Source organism: Helianthus annuus, chromosome 16, assembly GCF_002127325.2.
Source record: "Helianthus annuus cultivar XRQ/B chromosome 16, HanXRQr2.0-SUNRISE, whole genome shotgun sequence".
NCBI lineage: Eukaryota > Viridiplantae > Streptophyta > Magnoliopsida > Asterales > Asteraceae > Helianthus > Helianthus annuus.
The window spans coordinates 1472365-1491978 of NC_035448.2; the positions used below are offsets into that span (position 1 = coordinate 1472365).

At 40.7% G+C, this 19614-nt stretch overlaps 1 protein-coding gene across 2 annotated transcripts; it reads left to right on the forward strand.

Annotated features, from left to right (window-relative positions):
* Positions 1-559: 559 nt before the first annotated feature.
* Positions 560-2875, forward strand: LOC110916845. 2 transcript variants are annotated; one of them, XM_022161507.2, is made up of 3 exons: positions 560-733; positions 1728-2277; positions 2482-2875. In XM_022161507.2, exons 1-3 carry the CDS (start codon positions 676-678, stop codon positions 2492-2494), a joined length of 621 nt encoding a protein of 206 aa, XP_022017199.1. In that variant the 5' UTR covers positions 560-675; the 3' UTR covers positions 2495-2875. The 2 variants fall into 2 exon arrangements, with proteins under 2 accessions (XP_022017199.1, XP_022017197.1); XM_022161505.2 differs by having other exon boundaries at positions 562-733; positions 1728-2254; positions 2583-2875.
* The last annotated feature ends 16739 nt before the right edge of the window (positions 2876-19614 follow it).

A 19614-nucleotide genomic window follows, 5' to 3' on the forward strand; every position in this document is an offset into this window, starting at 1 on the left:
AAAAAAAGGGAAGAAACGATGAATTCCTAATTTCATAAACACAATTTGCATGGAACACCACATTTCAATAATTTACAGATTCAGGATTATCCATATCTTGGCTGCAATCGAGCAAGATATCCGGTCTGTTGATGTTGATGATGCGGTGCAACACCGGGAACATACTACAAGAATTGATCGGAGTTCTAACTGATTCATTGCTGCCGGAATCGAGTTCGCCGGAATTAGGTTGAGAAGAAGATGTTGAAGTGGGCGGCGGTTCTTGGTGGTGTTGGATGCAAATGTGGCTGGTGGTTAGGGTTTAAAATTAGCATATAAATAGTTAGTAACAAAAATTAATAAAAATATGGATTACCTGACATGTCATCAAGGCAACCTTTTAATCTGATAAACGCATAAGATTGGAACACAAATTGAAAGTTGAGTAACTTTATAGAGACAAAAAAAGTTTGAGTGACTTTGGTAGAACACATATTAAACTTGGTTACTATTCTATAAAGTTACCCCTAAATAATACAATCTTCTTCTAGATAGCCCGCTAACAAATTCAAAACCCTCAAAATTCTTTCCCAAAATTCAAAACACCCCGCCCACAAATTCCACTTTAAAACACCCATTTCAGATCCAATTTCACCCCAACAATCATCCTCCACTTTATCGGTTTACAGTGTTCCGATGGCTTCTGATGAAACTAATGGGTCCAGCAAAAGGGGGAGAAAAGACCTTTTAAATGGTATCTGTTTTGTTTATGCTTAACTTATCTTATTATGTCTTCTTAACTATATAGTTGAAAATTCTACACATTTTTGGAACTTCGGTTTTGTTTTTCATTTTCTAAAGTTTAAAAGCTTACCGTGTTACTTAGGGCTCCTTGTTGTTTCATGTTTTTGTATATATGACACGAATCTAACGGGTTTATGTTTAGTCTAAACAGGTTCGGGTTAGTCTTAGGTTGAACTTGCGAACTTGTTTAACTTATTTATGTTATACGTACTATATTTTTTATGATATGTTTTATGTCATAAATTAAATGGGTGTGTATTTTATGCCAAAATTGTAACTCAAAAAGAAAAATTGACATAATAAAGTTTTATAATTTAAATGTAATTGTATTAGAGCATTCACATCTATTCCACCATATTTTCACCCTAAATTACACTAAAAAACACTATATTTTCTCTCTCATTTTCAATTAAATAATATTTTTTATACTTTTATTATTACCTTTTCTCTCTCATTCACTCACAATCACTTTCAAAATATATTAAAAAATTATAGGGGGTGAACAGTGTCCCTCCAAATATATACAGATGAACAGTAATATTTTCTCTCTCCTCCACTCACAACCACTTTTTATACTTTTTATATTTTAAAAACACCACACACACACTTTTTATATACACTTGTGTTTTTTAGGAAATTTAGTTTTAATATATTAATTTGCGAAATAGTTTTAAGTAATAAAAAATTTCGGGTTGAGCGAGTCTTGTTCAGGTTGACTTGTGAAAATTCAGGTAATGTTTGTGCTCATAAGTATGGTACGATTTTCGGGTTCTGGTTGAACCTACCAACCCGCAAACACAACTCGTTTAATACCCATGTATCACAATTAAGTTCTCACTCAATGAGTGCACTTATCACAGTTTTAAGGAGGGTTTGCTAAGTATCCTTTTCTCATTACATACTATAATTAATAATTTGTTAACTTACTGTATGTATTCTTTCAGTGGCATACAAACTCTCCAAGAGTAGAACAACAAACGAGTCATACACAAAGGCTATAAACTCCGATTCAAAACAGTCAGCATTACAAATCATGAAGGAAGAGCAGCCAAAATACTTCCTCTTTAATTTCCAAAAGCTTGATGCACAACTGGATACGGTTTTTCAACCAGCACAGGCTCCATGGGTAAGTCCATACGCCGTGTCTTCTTTCACGAACGTACCACAAGTTATGCAAAAATGGGCAGATGATTATTTTTCATCCGACAGCGCTTCACGCCCATTGAGACCTCAGTCAATAATAATTGAAGGTGATTCAAGAACCGGAAAGACAATGTGGGCAAGATCATTGGGAAGACATAATTATTTAAGTGGTTATTTAGACTTGAATCCTACGGTTTTCTCTAACGATGTGGAATATAACGTTATTGATAACGTTAACCCACAATGTTTAAAACACTGGAAGGAATTACTTGGTGCACAAAGAGACTGGCAAGCAAAGTGCAAGTACAGAAAACCGGTTCAGATCAAAGTATTGGAGGAGCCCTATCCCACATCGAAAGAATAAGACCTTCCGGTTGTATTAATAAGATCTTGGGTTACTCCCTCTATCACCAATTGGTTTTAGAGTGGAACCCCATAGACTTCAATATGGTATCAGAGCCACGGCTCTATGTCAGCTCCGGTTAAGGCCACGTGTACACCTCTTGATAGACCGGGTTACACGTGCGGGAGGGTATTGGAGGAGCTCTATCCCACATCGAAAGAATAAGACCTTCCGGTTGTATTAATAAGATCTTGGGTTACTCCCTCTATCACCAATTGGTTTTAGAGTGGAACCCCATAGACTTCAATACAAAGGTGGTATTCCTGCTATCGTGCTATGCAATCCGGGTGTCGGGTCATCGTATATAGAATACCTAAATAAATCCAGGAATGAGGAACTAAAGTCGTGGACATTACAACATGTAACCTTCATTGTCCTTCAAGAGCCACTCTTCTCTACCTAATCACAAGTGCTGCTTGAATTTCAAGATGTGGATGACTTTGACACCATTGTCGCATGGCTCTTTTATTAGATTTAAATTGTATTTCATGTATTAATTAGAAAATGCGGTGTTGTTTCTATTAATGAATTGTATTTATGTTTTTATTTATTTATTGAGTAGAGTAGGAAACCGAAATAACTGAACCCTAATTGAAATAACTGAGAAAACCAAACCACAATAAAAACTCATAGTTCGGTTTTTGGATTTCTAATGACTGAAATTTCGGTTCGATATCCTAATGAGTGAAGAACTGACATTTTGGTTTTGGTTTGATATCCCAGTGAGTGAAGAAAATCATAATATTAAATTTAATATATATTAAATTTTATTTTTCTTTTTTTCTAAATCGTATAACAAATACCTCTTACTAAGGCGTCCATACAAAGATGGCGGATTTGAATTCATTGTTCCACAATGTATATTAGTATATATAACAGTTCACGTCGATTGTTAGACCTAACGTAGTGGGGCGCGAAGATGGGGATTTTTTAGGCATGGCGCCCCATAGCGCCCGGCAACACCAATACTGCCGACGCTATGGGGGTGATTTTGGATGGGTTGGTATGTACATAGCGGCGTGAAGGAGAAGAGGGGTGTGGAATGTTGCTGCCATTTATGGAGGGGAGAGGTGTGAAATGAAACTAATTAATATAAAAGGTAATGATGGGTAGGGACTTTATGACTACGGGCTCTAGTGATATAACGCTCCATAAAGCCCTTGTATGACATGACACAACACGTGTGGCATAACGCCCTCAAAGGGGTTTATGACTACACATGGCCTTATTATAGTGTTAAGGGGGCACTTTAGGAATTTCACAAAGCATTAAAGGTCTCAAAATCTTGGAAAATTATTGTATTAATTGTATTTAATTAATTCTGTGGTTTAAAATTAAAAAACAGAATTCTTCATAAAAATACATTTATTAATTGTATTGATATAAGAAAACCACAAATATGTTTATTTATAAGTTATTTAATTATGCTTAAGCAAGATTTTACAGTATTCGTAAAAAATACACTAAAAAGTTCATGATTGCACTTTAACTTTTAATTGGTCACTATGAAATAAACGTAAATTAATGTGATAACATATTTTACATGACTCATACATAATACCATATTTACTCAACCTGGGCATGTGACTCTATGAGTGTCTAGTGTTCATCGAGAACGATTTTTACAAGTCATGAAGCAGACAGTACAAGTTGAATTCATGAAGTAGACAATACAAGTTGAGTTAATGCATGTTATGGCTTATTTTGGGATGAAATTTCGACCCCTTTTACGGCATATTAAGATTTTGTTTTTTGGTTTTTTTTTTTTGTTATCGCCGTGTTAATAACGTTATGAGCTGAATTGATACCGACTGAATTCTCACACAACGCACTGAAGAATATTACTATTTACTAGTTTTAAACATGTTAAGTATAACATAATATTTTTATGAAACTTGATTGGATGATAATTAAAATACACATCAACAAGCTTATCAACGTCGTCTGATTTATCTGTCACCGTCACGCCTATAGATTAAATAACATTCAACCCTTGAAATTTATGGTTTACTTGGCTTTGTAACGCATTAATCAAAACCCATAGACTTTGTAGAATAGTAACTAAGTTTTAAAAGTGTTCCAATTAACAGGCCCGGTTATTGGGCTGGGCAGCCCGGGCGTTGGCCGAGGCCCAAAAATAAAAGGGGCCCAAAATTTAAAATTTCGTTATGTGTATTATATGAATAATAAGGGAATAGGCCATATGCTATACCAGTGGGTATTCCTATTGGTTTGTAATTCAGTTTAATTTCTAAAGGTTTTGTGTTCGATTCTTGGTTTTTCCGCTTTTCTACCATTTCTTTTATAGGTGGCCAGTTGGCCTTTGACTTTTTGTATATATTTCCTAGTTTCATAAATTTTTGTTTGCGATGCAATTTTTCATTTTCTATTTTTTTACACATTAAATTCAAGTTGCCCTTACATTAAGTGGCGGAGCTTGACCAAAAGTTTTGGAGAGCCGGAAAGTCATAAGACCCAATTTATATTTATATACTATATAAAATATTTAGGCAAAAAAATTAGGAGGCGATCCTTTATAATTTTAAGATTTTTCGACGAAAAATCAAAAATTTTACACTTCTAACTGAAACATTGGGGAGGACGGGTGCACCCCCGAGTTTAAACTAAGCTACGCCCCTGCCTATATTAATACTAGAGTTTTATGCTTATATGTTGATGCTTATTGGTGAAAATAGTAAATTTTGTTGTTAGCAATATTGCTTGTATGGATCTTGGATGTTTGATTTTTTAGCTATTACATGTTTATGGGTGATGTAGCTCTTGCAAATGGTTTTATTCAAAAACATTAGGAGAGTCGTGTCACACCCCAACCGATGGCGGAATCATCGGGGCGCGGCACTAAGCGAATCAGATTGTTCAAGAGAATCCATAACAACTATATTGCGATAATATTTATTACATTCGTTATCCCATACTAACAAATAATACTATCACATAAGTCATCACAGATTTCTTGCCCTCTCGAACAATTCAAATCCGACAACCTAGATTTTAGGTGAGTTCCTAGACTTTCTAGTTGATTTGATGCAGACTTCGACTAAATCTGCAACATACGTCAAAATATTGTCAATACAAAAGTATTGGCGAGTATACAGGTTTGATATGTATTAGAATAATAGATTAAAAGTGCTGCGAATTTCCATATGCATAAACGTAATACACGACATATATACTCACAAAACTGATACTACCAGCTAAGTCCTCGATGCTCGACTCTTCGATGGCATAACTAGACCCCGTCGGGCGCAATAGTACTATACTAGTCGTGGTGGGACGTCACGAGTATAAGTCATAGCATACATGCAACTAGCATCACGTATATTTATGCAAACAGTTATTCGCAAGTGATAGATTGACAATTTGAATCATTCGTTTGATAAGTTTGATTTATAAGGAACGTATGTTACACCCAAAATTCGATAAAAAGGGGTCAAGTATACTCACAGTGCGTAGTTGACGTGTGAACACGACTTGATTTGGATCGGTCGAGATCGCGTTTGAATTATCCTGGTTACAGACTATTTACATGAGCGTTTGATGGTGCGTTAAACGAAATTCTCAAAGCTTGATTGGATTGGTGGGTGGTTCGAATGGGTCACTCGATCGAATGGGCTGTTCGATCGAACAGGTTGTTCGATCGAACGGCTTGTTCGATCGAGTGGCTTGTTCGGTTGGCTGGACGTGTTGGTCCGATCGGTTGTAGACTAGCCGATCGGTTAGCTTGCTGTTCGATCGGTTAGCTTGCTAGCTGATCGGTTAGCATGTTGTTCGATCGGTTAGCATGCTGGCTGATCGGTTATCATGCTGTTCGATTGGTTAGCTTGCTAGCCGATCGGTTAGCATGCTGTCCGATTGGTCGGTTGAGTCTCGTTTGTTGTCCTGATCATGAGACATCTGATGGGTTTCTAAAAGTTTTCGGGTGATTGACTAAGGTGGGGTGTCGTTGTGTTTAAACAACTGAAACCCCATCAATTCCGACTCGTTCTAACGGCCGGGAATCACCCCGTTCCATCAGATTTGGCCGTTCTTGATGGTCTTTCCTGTGTTTAACCCGTAACACACACACCTTGCCTAGGTAACCATAGATTTAGGTAAGATTGTTATGAAAACATGTGAAATCACTTAGATCCGAGCTGTTTATGGTAAGAACGAGGTCACATTTGAAGTTCACGTAAACCTTATGATGACATCATCCTTGAAACATCCCATATTCATAGAAATCACACAATTTATTGTTTAGAAAACATGGATTTTGATGAGATTTGTGCAAAAACGTATGGAAATCACCTGGATCCGAGTCATTCTTGCTTGGGATGACATTTCTCTTGAAGTTCATAAGAACTTCATGGTGACATCACCCTAGAATGCCCCAAAATCCAGAGATTTCACGGTCGAAAGTTAGAATTTGAAAGGTAGAAAGGTGTAGGATTGAATATAGATTATAGAAGTACAAGATTTGGGTTGAAAACTTACAAGAATCGGGAGAAATCGAGAGAAAAGTGGTCAAGAACGTCCTGGTCGAGCAGCAACAGTGACAACAAGTGTTTGGGAGGTGAAAAGAGGGGTATTTATAGGCAAGGGAGGAGGAAGAAGGAGGAGAGGTGGCCTGGTTCGGATGGCCCACTCGATCGGCCGGCCCAACCGATCGGATGGCCTATCCGATCGGCTGGCCCGTTCGATCGGCCGGCCCAGCCGTTCGGCTGGTCCGTTCGATCGACTGGCCCAGCCGTTTGGCTGGCCCGTCCGTACGGAAGCCCTTCGATCCTCGTTTTTGGTGCGTTGCGATAGTTTGGGCCATGTTTTCATATATTTATATTATTATTTATTTATTTATCATAATTAATCACAAAAAGGGTCGCATATACGCATCTATATATCCAATTCTCGGTGTGATGATCGAGTTAGGCCTGCCTTCGTGTGCGTTCTTCGATGTGATGAGCCACAAAGATTATCGGGGCACTACTTGCTCGTGTTGCCGTCATCGTCACGATGGCTGGAGACATGGTACTCACCCGATAGTCTTTGTTAGCGTTGCTTGTTTACGTTTTGACACCTCACGGTTATCGAGGAGGGTAGATTAAGTCCTCACTCAACATCATCGTGAGTGTTATAATTTATGAAAATAGATTCGTAATAGCGATAGAATATGCGTAATTATTCGATTATACTTCGATTTAGCGATATATCTGATATAGTTTCATTATGATCTGAATCTCTGGTGCTAGGCGTAACGAGTGTATCGAGTAGTAACAACGCACGAAGGTGCGGGTTGTTACAGCCTCCCCTGCTTTAGGAAATTTCGTCCCGAAATTAATCCATTAGTAGGGTCGTAAGAGTTGATGCGAATGAGAGTAGCGATTAAAAGCGTCTAGATAAGCGAGCGATCGATTAAAGATTCGACGAGCGAGAGCGGTGAGAAGATACGATTTGAATAACCAAAAGCGATGACACACACAAAAATGATTCCATAACGTTTTAAACATACCGATAATCGACTAATCTTCGAAGATATTTAGGAAAATCCCCTCATGGCGCGGTGCTAACTGCATCGATATCCACACCAACGCTATGGGGAGGGTTTTTGTTATTTTGATAACAGATTTTCGAGTTATACATTTTAAAAGGATTCGGCGGCAAAATAAGCTTTAAGAAAATTTTCCTACAACGTGAGTTCGAGCTGAAACTCGATTGTCGAACCATCGTTTTCGGGAAGATTTCTTTTTGTCATTGCAAAAGTTTTTAAGGAGAAACTGAACTTATGAAACTTCCTTTGGGCACGGAGCTAAACTGATTCGATGTTTTCTCCATGTTGTAAGGAGATTTCACTTGTCCAACGGTTTTAACAAAATTTTATAAAAATCGATTTTCTTTAACAGTACAGAAAAATTGTTTACATCGAGCCCCACGTGGCACTTTCCCACGAAAGTTTATTAATATGATTAAAACACTTATATATAGGAAGTACCAGCGGTGTATCCACCATGTTTTACCCATATTACCTCTGTTTCGTGAGGCGGTGTCACGCGCGCCGATAAGACACAGATAGAATTTCGATCCCTCGGTCCAAGCGATGGAACGCTAGACCGAGTCTTGAATTGAAGCGACTTGGATGTAGACAAGGCGTTGATAGCGAATGCGAGTAATTCGATCATACGAAACATTGATTTGGCACACTGGGTTAGACGACAGTTGATAAGCGATGGCGAATGACGCGGTTTTTTATTCGACTAGATGCGATTTCGATTTGTTCCACATAAGACCTACATGGCATGTTTCCACGAGAGTTGCTAATATAGAAAACACCATGTTTCCCATGTTAGTTCTGTCTCGTGAAGCGATGTCATGTACCCTAATTCTACACAACTGCGATGACTTCCAAGCGATAACCGAATATTAATAGGCAATAGACCCTGATAGATGATAAGCGATGATCATTGCGTTGCGAACGATACTGAGTTGAATACACCACAAACAGTAACCATTGCTAGCCCGCATGGCCTTTTTCCACGAAAGTCTGCTAATATGGTCAAAACACCACCATGTTTCGACCCTATTAGTTTTGTCTCGTGAAGTGAGGTCGTGCTTGCTAACATAACACAGATAACACGAGTATCGATGAGTGATAGCGACACGCGATGAGAGTATCGAGTCGATGAAATAGGCGCGAAATGCGTGAAGGCAAAAAGCGACGAGTGATTTTCGATACTCGTCTAGCGATCCACAATAAGCGATCCACACCAGGCGGTAGAAGTTTTCACAATAGCCAATAACTAGCGTTAGAGATTGCGAGATAAACATCAGATGTGATTGCGATTTCGAGCCGTATATCGAGTGATTTAGATTGCGAGATAGATCTAGCAAAACTGCGATTGAGTTGCGTTCTAGACTTACGACCAGTCTTGCGTTGCTCCAATTGCTCTTCGGGGTGAACTTACCTAAGTCCATCGATGTGGCAATTGTGTTGCGTACGCAGACTTACGAGGAGTCCCGTAGTGATGCGATTTAGTTTTCTTACGCCTTGCGATCGATTTGTATCGTGTTGAAAATAACCATTATAATATAATAGGTCTAATAACGTCCAACTCCACATGGCACTTTCTTCACGAAGCTTTGGTAGTATGGTAAAGCACACCTTGCGTTACCCCTACTACTTATGCCCCGTGCTTTGGTGTCACGCTTTGTTGACATGGCCAAGACCCTTGACCATACTTTTAAACGTTATGGCACCATTAGAACTTCACTACGATCTCCGTGCACTGACCAAAATAATCCCGTGTGCACCCGCGATTAGTTGTTCCTTGCACGTACATCGCACCCCATTCTAAGAGTGTTATAAGGGTAAAATACATCATATAGTATGTAGTGCTAGCGTTTAGATGGTGCTAGAGTAAAAGAGAAATAGAGTCCACATGCGACAATAGATGGAATAAGCTCCACACATAGAAGAAAACGATAGCGATAAGTCGTATTATTTTACAACAACATTAGAAGCACAATAACGTTGCTGTGAAGGACACTTGCGGAGACTGCGGCTGTTGCTGACTTCCTTCAGAGTTACGGTCCTGCGCGGCAGTACTGTGTATGATGACCATACCAGTTGCAATTTGCGCAATAGCGACAATTTGCTTCTGGCGGGTGATGATACGTGCACGTGAAACACAGGGGATGGGGCCAATTGTAAGCACGTTTCGGTTGAACTGGGACTGCTCGGAGGGGTTCTGGTTGCGGCAGTCAAGTTGTTGAAGAGTCTGGGCTCACGGTCTTTCGTTTGCGGCTAGGTTGCGCTTCCTGAGATGATGCAGTGTCGTTGTCGGATTCGCCTGATGATTTGACAGAGACATTGTCGGAGCGATCCCTAGAGGAACCTTCAGGGGAGTAGTCGGATGATTCCTCGTCCGATTCGCCAGAGGAATCGTCGGATGAGTTGATGATGATTGCTTGATGAGCTTGTTTGACAGGCTTCTTGGAGAAGAACCCGTCCAAGACTCGTTTGCTGTTGATCTCTGCGGCTAAACGGTAGGCTTCTTCGATGGTAGCAGGTCTTGCAGCTTCTACAAAATCACCCACACTCTCAGGTAAGCCGCGGAGGTACTTCGCGATGACTTTCCTTGGAGTGTCAACTTGACTTGGGCAGATTGCACTAAGCTGCTTGAACCTTGCTGTATAGCCAGCATTGTCACCTTCGGTTTGCTTGATTTCCCAAAATTCGTTTTCTAGCTTCTGGACTTCATGAGAGGGACAATATTCTTCCTTCATGAGTTCCTTCAGCTCATCCCAAGAGAGGGCGTAAGCTGCGGAGATCCCACGTTTGTTGCGTTCGGTGGTCCACCAGTCGAGTGCTCGTGATTGAAATGCCCTGGTAGCACAAGTAGTACGGAAACCATCGGGACACCCACTTTGTCGAAGGGTGACTTCGATAGAATCGAACCACTGGAGCAGTTGGGTCGCACCTCCTTCACCTGTGAATTCCATCGGGTCACAAGCTTTGAAATGTTTGTAGAGGAAAGTAGATTGCGGCGATTCTGTCTTAGAGTCCTTCGTGGCTCGAGAGTTACTGAGAGAGTGCACTTGAGCGACAATTTGAGGAATGAGCTTGACCACTTCCTTGGTCACAAGCGAGGCAATCCTCTTATCGGCGCTTCGTTTGGCTCTTCTCCTAGCTATTCGTCTCGAGATAGAGTTGTTGGAAGGCATCTAGACAGAGAGAGAGAGAGATTTGGAATGAGATTCGATCATAATGATTTCGAGTTTACGATGCGATTGAGCGCGGTCGAAACTTGTAACGTGCAATATAAATAGACTTCACATAGGAGCCACATAGGAGACACGAAACTTCCTAGATTTTCACACAATGTCTTGATTGTACTTAGATATAGATAGTTGTAGTTCATACTTACACACATATATTACGGTTTAGAATGCGCGAGGACGCGTTAAGAGAGGGATTGCGAGAGAAATCGGACAATTGGACATTAGTTTTTGTTGCGATCATTTGGTCTTTGTTTGGATTGCGATGGCTGTGCGAGTTGTGCGCTTTGTAAAACAGGGAGCGAAAATTGATAATCGCAATTAAACACATAAAACGTAACTGAGTTCATCAAATCGTAAAATCCGGTGAGTTGTAGGCTTATTAAGATACTCGGAGTGCCTCGGGTGTTTAGGCGTCGACTACCCAAGGTAACTCAATCACACCCAACAAGCTCGTGCACACGCGTTGACTCTGGGGGTTTATGCTTCCACTGGGATGCAGCTCATGGCGTTCATCCTCCAAGTCATCGCGAGGCTCGACTGCTCGAGTCATTGTGATGGTCGAGTCCCTGGTGAGAGCTTTTTGAAAAATATTTTTGGGAGTGGAGCGGTTCATTAAGGTACGGGTTTCACCCCTGACTTAACAGTTTCATTCCTCATTTGTGGTTACGCTCATCGAATGAATCCGAGAGCTTCACTAGAATTTCGAAAGGGAGGCTTTCGTCGAGGTACGGATGTCACTCCTGACTCAGCGAAAGATTCTCGTGCTAGAAAAATGCGCTGAGTGAGCAATCCTATCGAGAGTTACTGGTTTTCACACCTGGTCTCGACTGGATCGCTCGGTGGTGAGATGTGAGTATTTTCGAAAACATGTGCATTATGTCTGCCTTAGGAAAGGCTAGTAGTATTCCAGCCTTAGGAAAGGCTTCTTCGTGTGAAGTTGTAGTATGCGGGGTTCACACAAAGTCATAGTTTTTTTTTTGCAATTTCGATCAGAAGCATCAGGTAGGCGCAATACAACCCTACTGGGTTCGTACGAGGCCGCCTGTGGGTGCTTAGACTATAGACTAGGTCATTCTCTAAGACGTCGACCCGGACTAGGTCGAGTCTTGCCTAATTCCCTATAGTTATGGCTCTGATACCAATATGTCACACCCCAACCGATGGCGGAATCATCGGGGCGCGACACTAAGCGAATCAGATTGTTCAAGAGAATCCATAACAACTATATTGCGATAATATTTATTACATTCGTTATCCCATACTAACAAATAATACTATCACATAAGTCATCACAGATTTCTTGCCCTCTCGAACAATTCAAATTCGACAACCTAGATTTTAGGTGAGTTCCTAGACTTCCTAGCTTGATTTGATGCAGACTTCGACTAAACCTGCAACATACGTCAAAATATTGTCAATACAAAAGTATTGGCGAGTATACAGGTTTGATATGTATTAGAATAATATATTAAAAGTGCTGCGAATTTCCATATGCATAAACGTAATACACGACATATATACTCACAAAACTGATACTACCAGCTAAGTCCTCGATGCTCAACTCTTCGATGGCATAACTAGACCCCGTCGGGCGCAATAGTACTATACTAGTCGTGGTGGGACGTCACGAGTATAAGTCCTAGCATACATGCAACTAGCATCACGTATATCTATGCAAACAGTTATTCGCAAGTGATAGATTGACAATTTGAATCATTCGTTTGATAAGTTCGATTTATAAGGAACGTATGTTACACCCAAAATTCGATAAAAAGGGGTCAAGTATACTCACAGTGCGTAGTTGACGTGTGAACACGACTTGATTTGGATCGGTCGAGATCGCGTTTGAATTATCCTGGTTACAGACTGTTTACATGAGCGTTTGATGGTGCGTTAAACGAAATTCTCAAAGCTTGATTGGATTGGTGGGTGGTTCGAATGGGTCACTCGATCGAATGGGCTGTTCGATCGAACAGGTTGTTCGATCGAACGGCTTGTTCGATCGAGTGGCTTGTTCGGTTGGCTGGACGTGTTGGTCCGATCGGTTGTAGACTAGCCGATCGGTTAGCTTGCTGTTCGATCGGTTAGCTTGCTAACTGATCGGTTAGCATGCTGTTCGATCGGTTAGCATGCTGGCTGATCGGTTATCATGCTGTTCGATTGGTTAGCTTGCTAGCCGATCGGTTAGCATGCTGTCCGATTGGTCGGTTGAGTCTCGTTTGTTGTCCTGATCATGAGACATCTGATGGGTTTCTAAAAGTTTTCGGGTGATTGACTAAGGTGGGGTGTCGTTGTGTTTAAACAACTGAAACCCCATCAATTCCGACTCGTTCTAACGGCCGGGAATCACCCCGTTCCATCAGATTTGGCCGTTCTTGATGGTCTTTCCTGTGTTTAACCCGTAACACACACACCTTGCCTAGGTAACCATAGATTTAGGTAAGATTGTTATGAAAACATGTGAAATCACTTAGATCCGAGCTGTTTATGGTAAGAACGAGATCACCTTTGAAGTTCATGTAAACCTTATGATGACATCATCCTTGAAACATCCCATATTCATAGAAATCACACAATTTATCGTTTAGAAAACATGGATTTTGATGAGATTTATGCGAAAACGTATGGAAATCACCTGGATCCGAGTCATTCTTGCTTGGGATGACATTTCTCTTGAAGTTCATAAGAACTTCATGGTGACATCACCCTAGAATGCCCCAAAATCCAGAGATTTCACGGTTGAAAGTTGGAATTTGAAAGGTAGAAAGGTGTAGGATTGAATATAGATTATAGAAGTACAAGATTTGGGTTGAAAACTTACAAGAATCGGGAGAAATCGAGAGAAAAGTGGTCAAGAACGTCCTGTTCGAGCAGCAATAGTGACAACAAGTGTTTGGGAAGTGAAAAGAGGGGTATTTATAGGCAAGGGAGGAGGAAGAAGGAGGAGAGGTGGCCTGGTTCGGATGGCCCACTCGATCGGCCGGCCCAACCGATCGGCTGGCCTATCCGATCGGCCGGCCCAGCCGATCGGCTGGCCCGTTCGATCAGCCGGCCCAGCCGAATGGCTGGCCTGTCCGATCGGCTGGCCCATTCGATCGTCTGGCCCGTTCGATCGGCCGGCCCAGCCGTTCGGCTGGTCCGTTCGATCGACTGGCCCAGCCGTTTGGCTGGCCCGTCCGTACGGAAGCCCTTCGATCCTCGTTTTTGGTGCGTTGCGATAGTTTGGGCCATGTTTTCATATATTTATATTATTATTTATTTATTTGTCATAATTAATCACAAAAAGGGTCGCATATACGCATCTATATATCCAATTCTCGGTGTGATGATCGAGTTACGCGTTCCTTCGAGTGCGTTCTCCGATGTGATGAGCCACAAAGATTATCGGGGCACTACTTGCTCGTGTTGCCGTCATCGTCACGATGGTTGGAGACATGGTACTCACACGATAGTCTTTGTTAGCGTTGCTTGTTTACGTTTTGACACCTCACGGTTATCGAGGAGGGTAGATTAAGTCCTCACTCAACATCATCGTGAGTGTTATAATTTATGAAAATAGATTCGTAATAGCGATAGAATATGCGTAATTATTCGATTATACTTCGATTTAGCGATATATCTGATATAGTTTCATTATGATCCGAATCTCTGGTGCTAGGCGTAACGAGTGTATCGAGTAGTAACAACGCACGAAGGTGCGGGTTGTTACAAGCCGCATGACTCCGCTTAAATTAGTTAAATTATTTTGCTACATTACCTTTTTTTGTTTATTTTATTACAATTATCGTCGTATTGGTTTCTTGATATATAATTGATAGTTTACATTAAGGAGTGGGCCCAACTTTTTGCCTCGCCCAAGGCCCATAATTTTTTTAACATTCTCGGAGACGGCCCTACCAATTAGGTCACTGAAAAGTTTCAAAAGTGTTCTAATCAGGTCACTCAGCATTCATTTTTCATTAAAATTAAGGGTTTTTTCATCAATTTCATAAGTAACCATGGTGATGTGAATTTTTGTTTCTTTTTTCCCTTTTATTTAATGCTAACTTTGAGCGATGACGTGAATTGTAACTTGTTTTTTTAATTTTTAATGTAATTAAAGTGTTTTTATTTTTAATAAATATAATTTCATATATTAAAATAATCCGACCCCAACATCTTATTCTTCATTTTTTTCTTGACACACAGAAAAAAGGACATGACTCGATTTGAATGTTAAGTTATCTAATTGGGACAAAAACGATACGAGTGACCTAATTAGAACACTTTTGAAACTTGGTTACTATTCTGTGACATATTCCCTTTAAATTAATCAAAACCCATATATGGTTTTATTTACTTTTTGTAACAACTGCCACTAAAATCAATAATTAGGACAATAATTAGTCAATAAGAAAACCCTAATTGAGACACCCAAGTAATTCTGCACTAACCCTAAAATTTTCAGAATGATCGGAATTATGATCGGGGCCCCTAAAACTCAAGGGGGGCAAACCCTAGTTGATAATTATCTAAATTAAAACGTTGCTTGGTTCTAATTGGCTGAATTCTTGAGTCACCAAGGCTAGTCCCGAGCTAGGCAGCCTATGAATTAGACTGCTTAGCTTACGGACCGTAAGGGTCAGGGCATACGGTCCGTAAGGGAGTCCCAAAACTTGCTATAAATAGCCGACCTTGGCACTTAACTGTTGAAGTTAAAACGACGTAAAAAGCTTCTGTATACGTCGAGTTATAGCTGTTATATCACAATAAACACACACACGATCACGAGGTGCTGCCGCAATCAGGGTAATAACTCGATCGCTATTACGATTCAACGTCCGATCGATTATAACTATCCAACGATTGTCCGAGTGCTGCTCAAATTGAGCTTGTACTTTATTATTCATTGTGATTTCAACTTGAATGTTTGAGTGCTGTTCGAATTCGGACTATGCTCTGTCATTCGTTGTGAATCCATTGAATTGTTAAGTATCGCACTTGATAATAGTTGTGAAGGTTTAATCTCGTGAATTGACGTAACTGCTAAATTAGTTACTAATCCCGTTTGTGTGTGCATTATTATCTAAATTAGGTTAGAAGGCTAATCAGTAAAGCTTATACTCTGCTCGTAAATCTGCAATGTGAGTCATTCCTCTTTTATAAACTCTTTTCTCACAGTTTGTGAGTCATTCTCTTTTTATCAAACTGTTTTACAAAACTCCAAGTTATTTTTAAAGTTATAGTTACAGTGATTAAGTCTATGTAGTCACCAAGTTACAGCCGGTATGTAGGGTTTTGTATACATTACTTATTTCCCGTCACACTTGGACAAACGGGTGGCCAAGGGGTGATCTGACCACAGTCACAGACACCATTGGACAAATGGGCTAGCCAATGGATGGTCGAGTGACAAATACTGTGGGTAGTTGGTTTGATATCAAAAACATTGTAATTCCCCTTAATACTGTAGATTATAACAAATGTGTCGTTTTCAGTAAACTGAATGATTCACTCAGTATTTCCCCGCTGACAAAACCTTTTTCAAACATGTTTCAGGTGATCTGGTATGAGCAAAGAAAAGTGCCGTGAAGCACTCCCAGCTTAGAAAAGTGGCTCAATGTAAATAAATAAATGAACATGTTTTGAAAATAAAGATTTCCCTGAGAAATCAGATTATTGTAAATTTCGGGAATTTATCCCTAAATTATAAAACAAGCAGTTTAAATTATTGAAAGATCCTGTTTTTAGAAAGAGTTCCACTGTCGCTTAAATTAAATACCACGGGATTCCTGTCCCGCGGCTCCTGAAACGGGTCAAACCGGGTCGGGGGCCGTGACACTTTTCAAAAGCCCTCCACAAATTCGTTGCTCATCATAAAGATGATGTCATATCAGTTCTATAGCTGACACAAAATAAAATGAAGATTAAACTGCAATTTTACCTCATGGGGTTAGATACAATTGGCACTCTGACCCTCTCACAGGGAAATTTCGCACTCTGACCCCTCAACTATTTGAAAACGCTGCACTCTTACCCCTCTGCCGTCAGTCAACGGTTGTTTGACTGTTAAATGTGTCACACCCCCCGAATCCACACGCAGAGTATCACCGCTTGGGAGCGTGACTGACCAGGATCAAGCCACCAATCATATTGAACATACAAGTAATAAATAAAAGTGTTTGTAATTCAACCAAACCAATATGAAAGGTGTTCAAAACATAAGTGCCATATCAATGTTTAGCGGAAGCATATGAGTAAAAGCCCAACATAATTAAAGTATGTAATGTCATAATGTTTAATTAAGCATTCACGATCCTTATCCACAACGACCGCGCCTCCCAGTGCAAGCTCCATGTATACCTAACGACCTGCAAGGCATGTAACAGAGAGTCAACAACTAGTTGAGCGAGTTAACAGTAAGTAAGTTCGTAATAGTAAGTTTGTTTCGTAACATGTGGCTCTACTAGGCCGATAGTATGTTCCATTAGTGGGGGATTCCCATGTTTGCATATACACTAGACTATTTGTAACCATAAGTGTTCTTCTTAACCTGAGAACAGTAGTACGTACAAGCTTTACGTAGGTTTTACGTAAGTGTCCTTCTTTACCCGAGGACAGTGGTACGCGTGGGGTTTACGTAGGTTTTACATAAGTGTCCTTCCTGACTCCGGAAGACAGTAGCATATGTGAGTTTACGTAGGTTTTACGTAAGTGTCCTTCCTGACTCCGGAAGACAGTAGCATGTACTTGTTTACGTAGGTTTTATGTAAGTGTCCTGCTTAACCCGAGGACCATGGTAGATAGTCTAGTAACCGTGTAAGTACGAGAAATTGTTCAATCCCATCATTCAACCCATTCCCAATCCCCGGGAATCCCATGCCTTGGTAAGGAGTGTGAACTCACCTCGGTTTGCTCGGTATGTTTATCTACGTTACTACTTGTTCCAAATGGATCAAGCTTGACGCTAGAGAACTTGTGTAGCCAAGAATGATAGCCAAGAGTGATGAGAGGAATGATTGTAGAGAGGATGAATTGAAATGCCGTATGATTGAAAACTAGTGAGAATGATTAGGGTTAAGGGGTTTTATTTTATTTTCACTACTACCACTAAACACCCCTAAGTATCATCCTTTACACAAAATACCCACTCCACATATAATTTACAGTTTCATCACCAAGTTCATCTATTTGTCAATCATTCATAAAATAACACATAACCTTGCAACAATCACAATACACTTTATCAAATAACAACGTATACAGTTACAACGCAAACAAATTGTGTAAGTAAACAACTAGACAAACAGTTAACGTGCAATAAATGCGAAAGTGGAATCTCAGAAACTCGAGTTGTCACATTATCCCCAACTTGAAAGAAATTTCGTCCCGAAATTTAGCATGCGGTTATTGAGGAAGCTAGTTAAGTTGTATCGTTTACTGGTTTTCCTGGGGTGTCACATCATCCCCCCGTTGATTTGGAATTTCGTCCCGAAATTCTGTAGTAGCTTCAGCCTCAGTAGTGGTTGCACGGTTTTTGATTAATTGGGGATACTTGAGTTTCATTTGGTCTTCTTGTTCCCAGGTGAACTCTGGGACACGACGGGAGTTCCAACGAACTCGTACAAGAGGTATCCTAGTGTGCTTGAGGACCTTAACATCCCGGTCCGTGATTTCTACTGGTTCCTCGACGAATCGCAACTGCTCGTCGATAGTGAGCTCGTTCAGAGGAACTATGAGGGTCTCATCTAATAGACACTTCTTCAGATTCGACACGTGGAAAACGTTGTGAACTGCACCGAGTTCAGCTGGTAGGTTTAGTCTGTAGGCTACTTTGCCTATTCTTTCTATGATTCCGAACGGTCCAACATACCACGGATTGAGCTTGCCCCGTTTACCAAAACGAACCTCACCCTTCCAGGGTGAGACTTTGAGTAGCACTCGATCCCCAACTTGGAACTCGAGCGGTTTCCTGCGCCTATCAGCGTAACTTTTCTGACGGTCGCGAGCTGCCGCCACACGTTGTCGTATTTGTGCAATTCGTTCAGTAGCATCAACTACAAGTTCTGGACCTGTGATTTGACTATCCCCCACCTCTGCCAACAGAGAGATGACCGGCACTTACGTCCGTACAATGCCTCGAATGGAGCGGCCTGAATGCTGGTGTGGTAACTGTTATTATACGAAAACTCCACTAGAGGGAGATGTTTTTCCCAGCTGTTGCCGAAATCAGTAACACATGCCCGAAGCATGTCTTATAGGGTTTGAATCGTGCGCTCAGACTGCCCATCCGTCTGAGGGTGATATGCTGTGCTCATGTCTAGCCGTGAGCCAAAAGCTTTGTGCGTTGCTTGCCATAGTTCTGAAGTGAATCGTGCATCCTGATCCGAAATAATAGAGGTTGGCACTCCGTGCCTCGAAACAACTTCTTTCAAGTAGACGTCTGCTAAGGTAGAGAACTTATCTGTTTCTTTGATAGCCAAGAAATGAGCAGACTTTGTGAGTCGATCTACGATCACCCAAATAGTATCGTT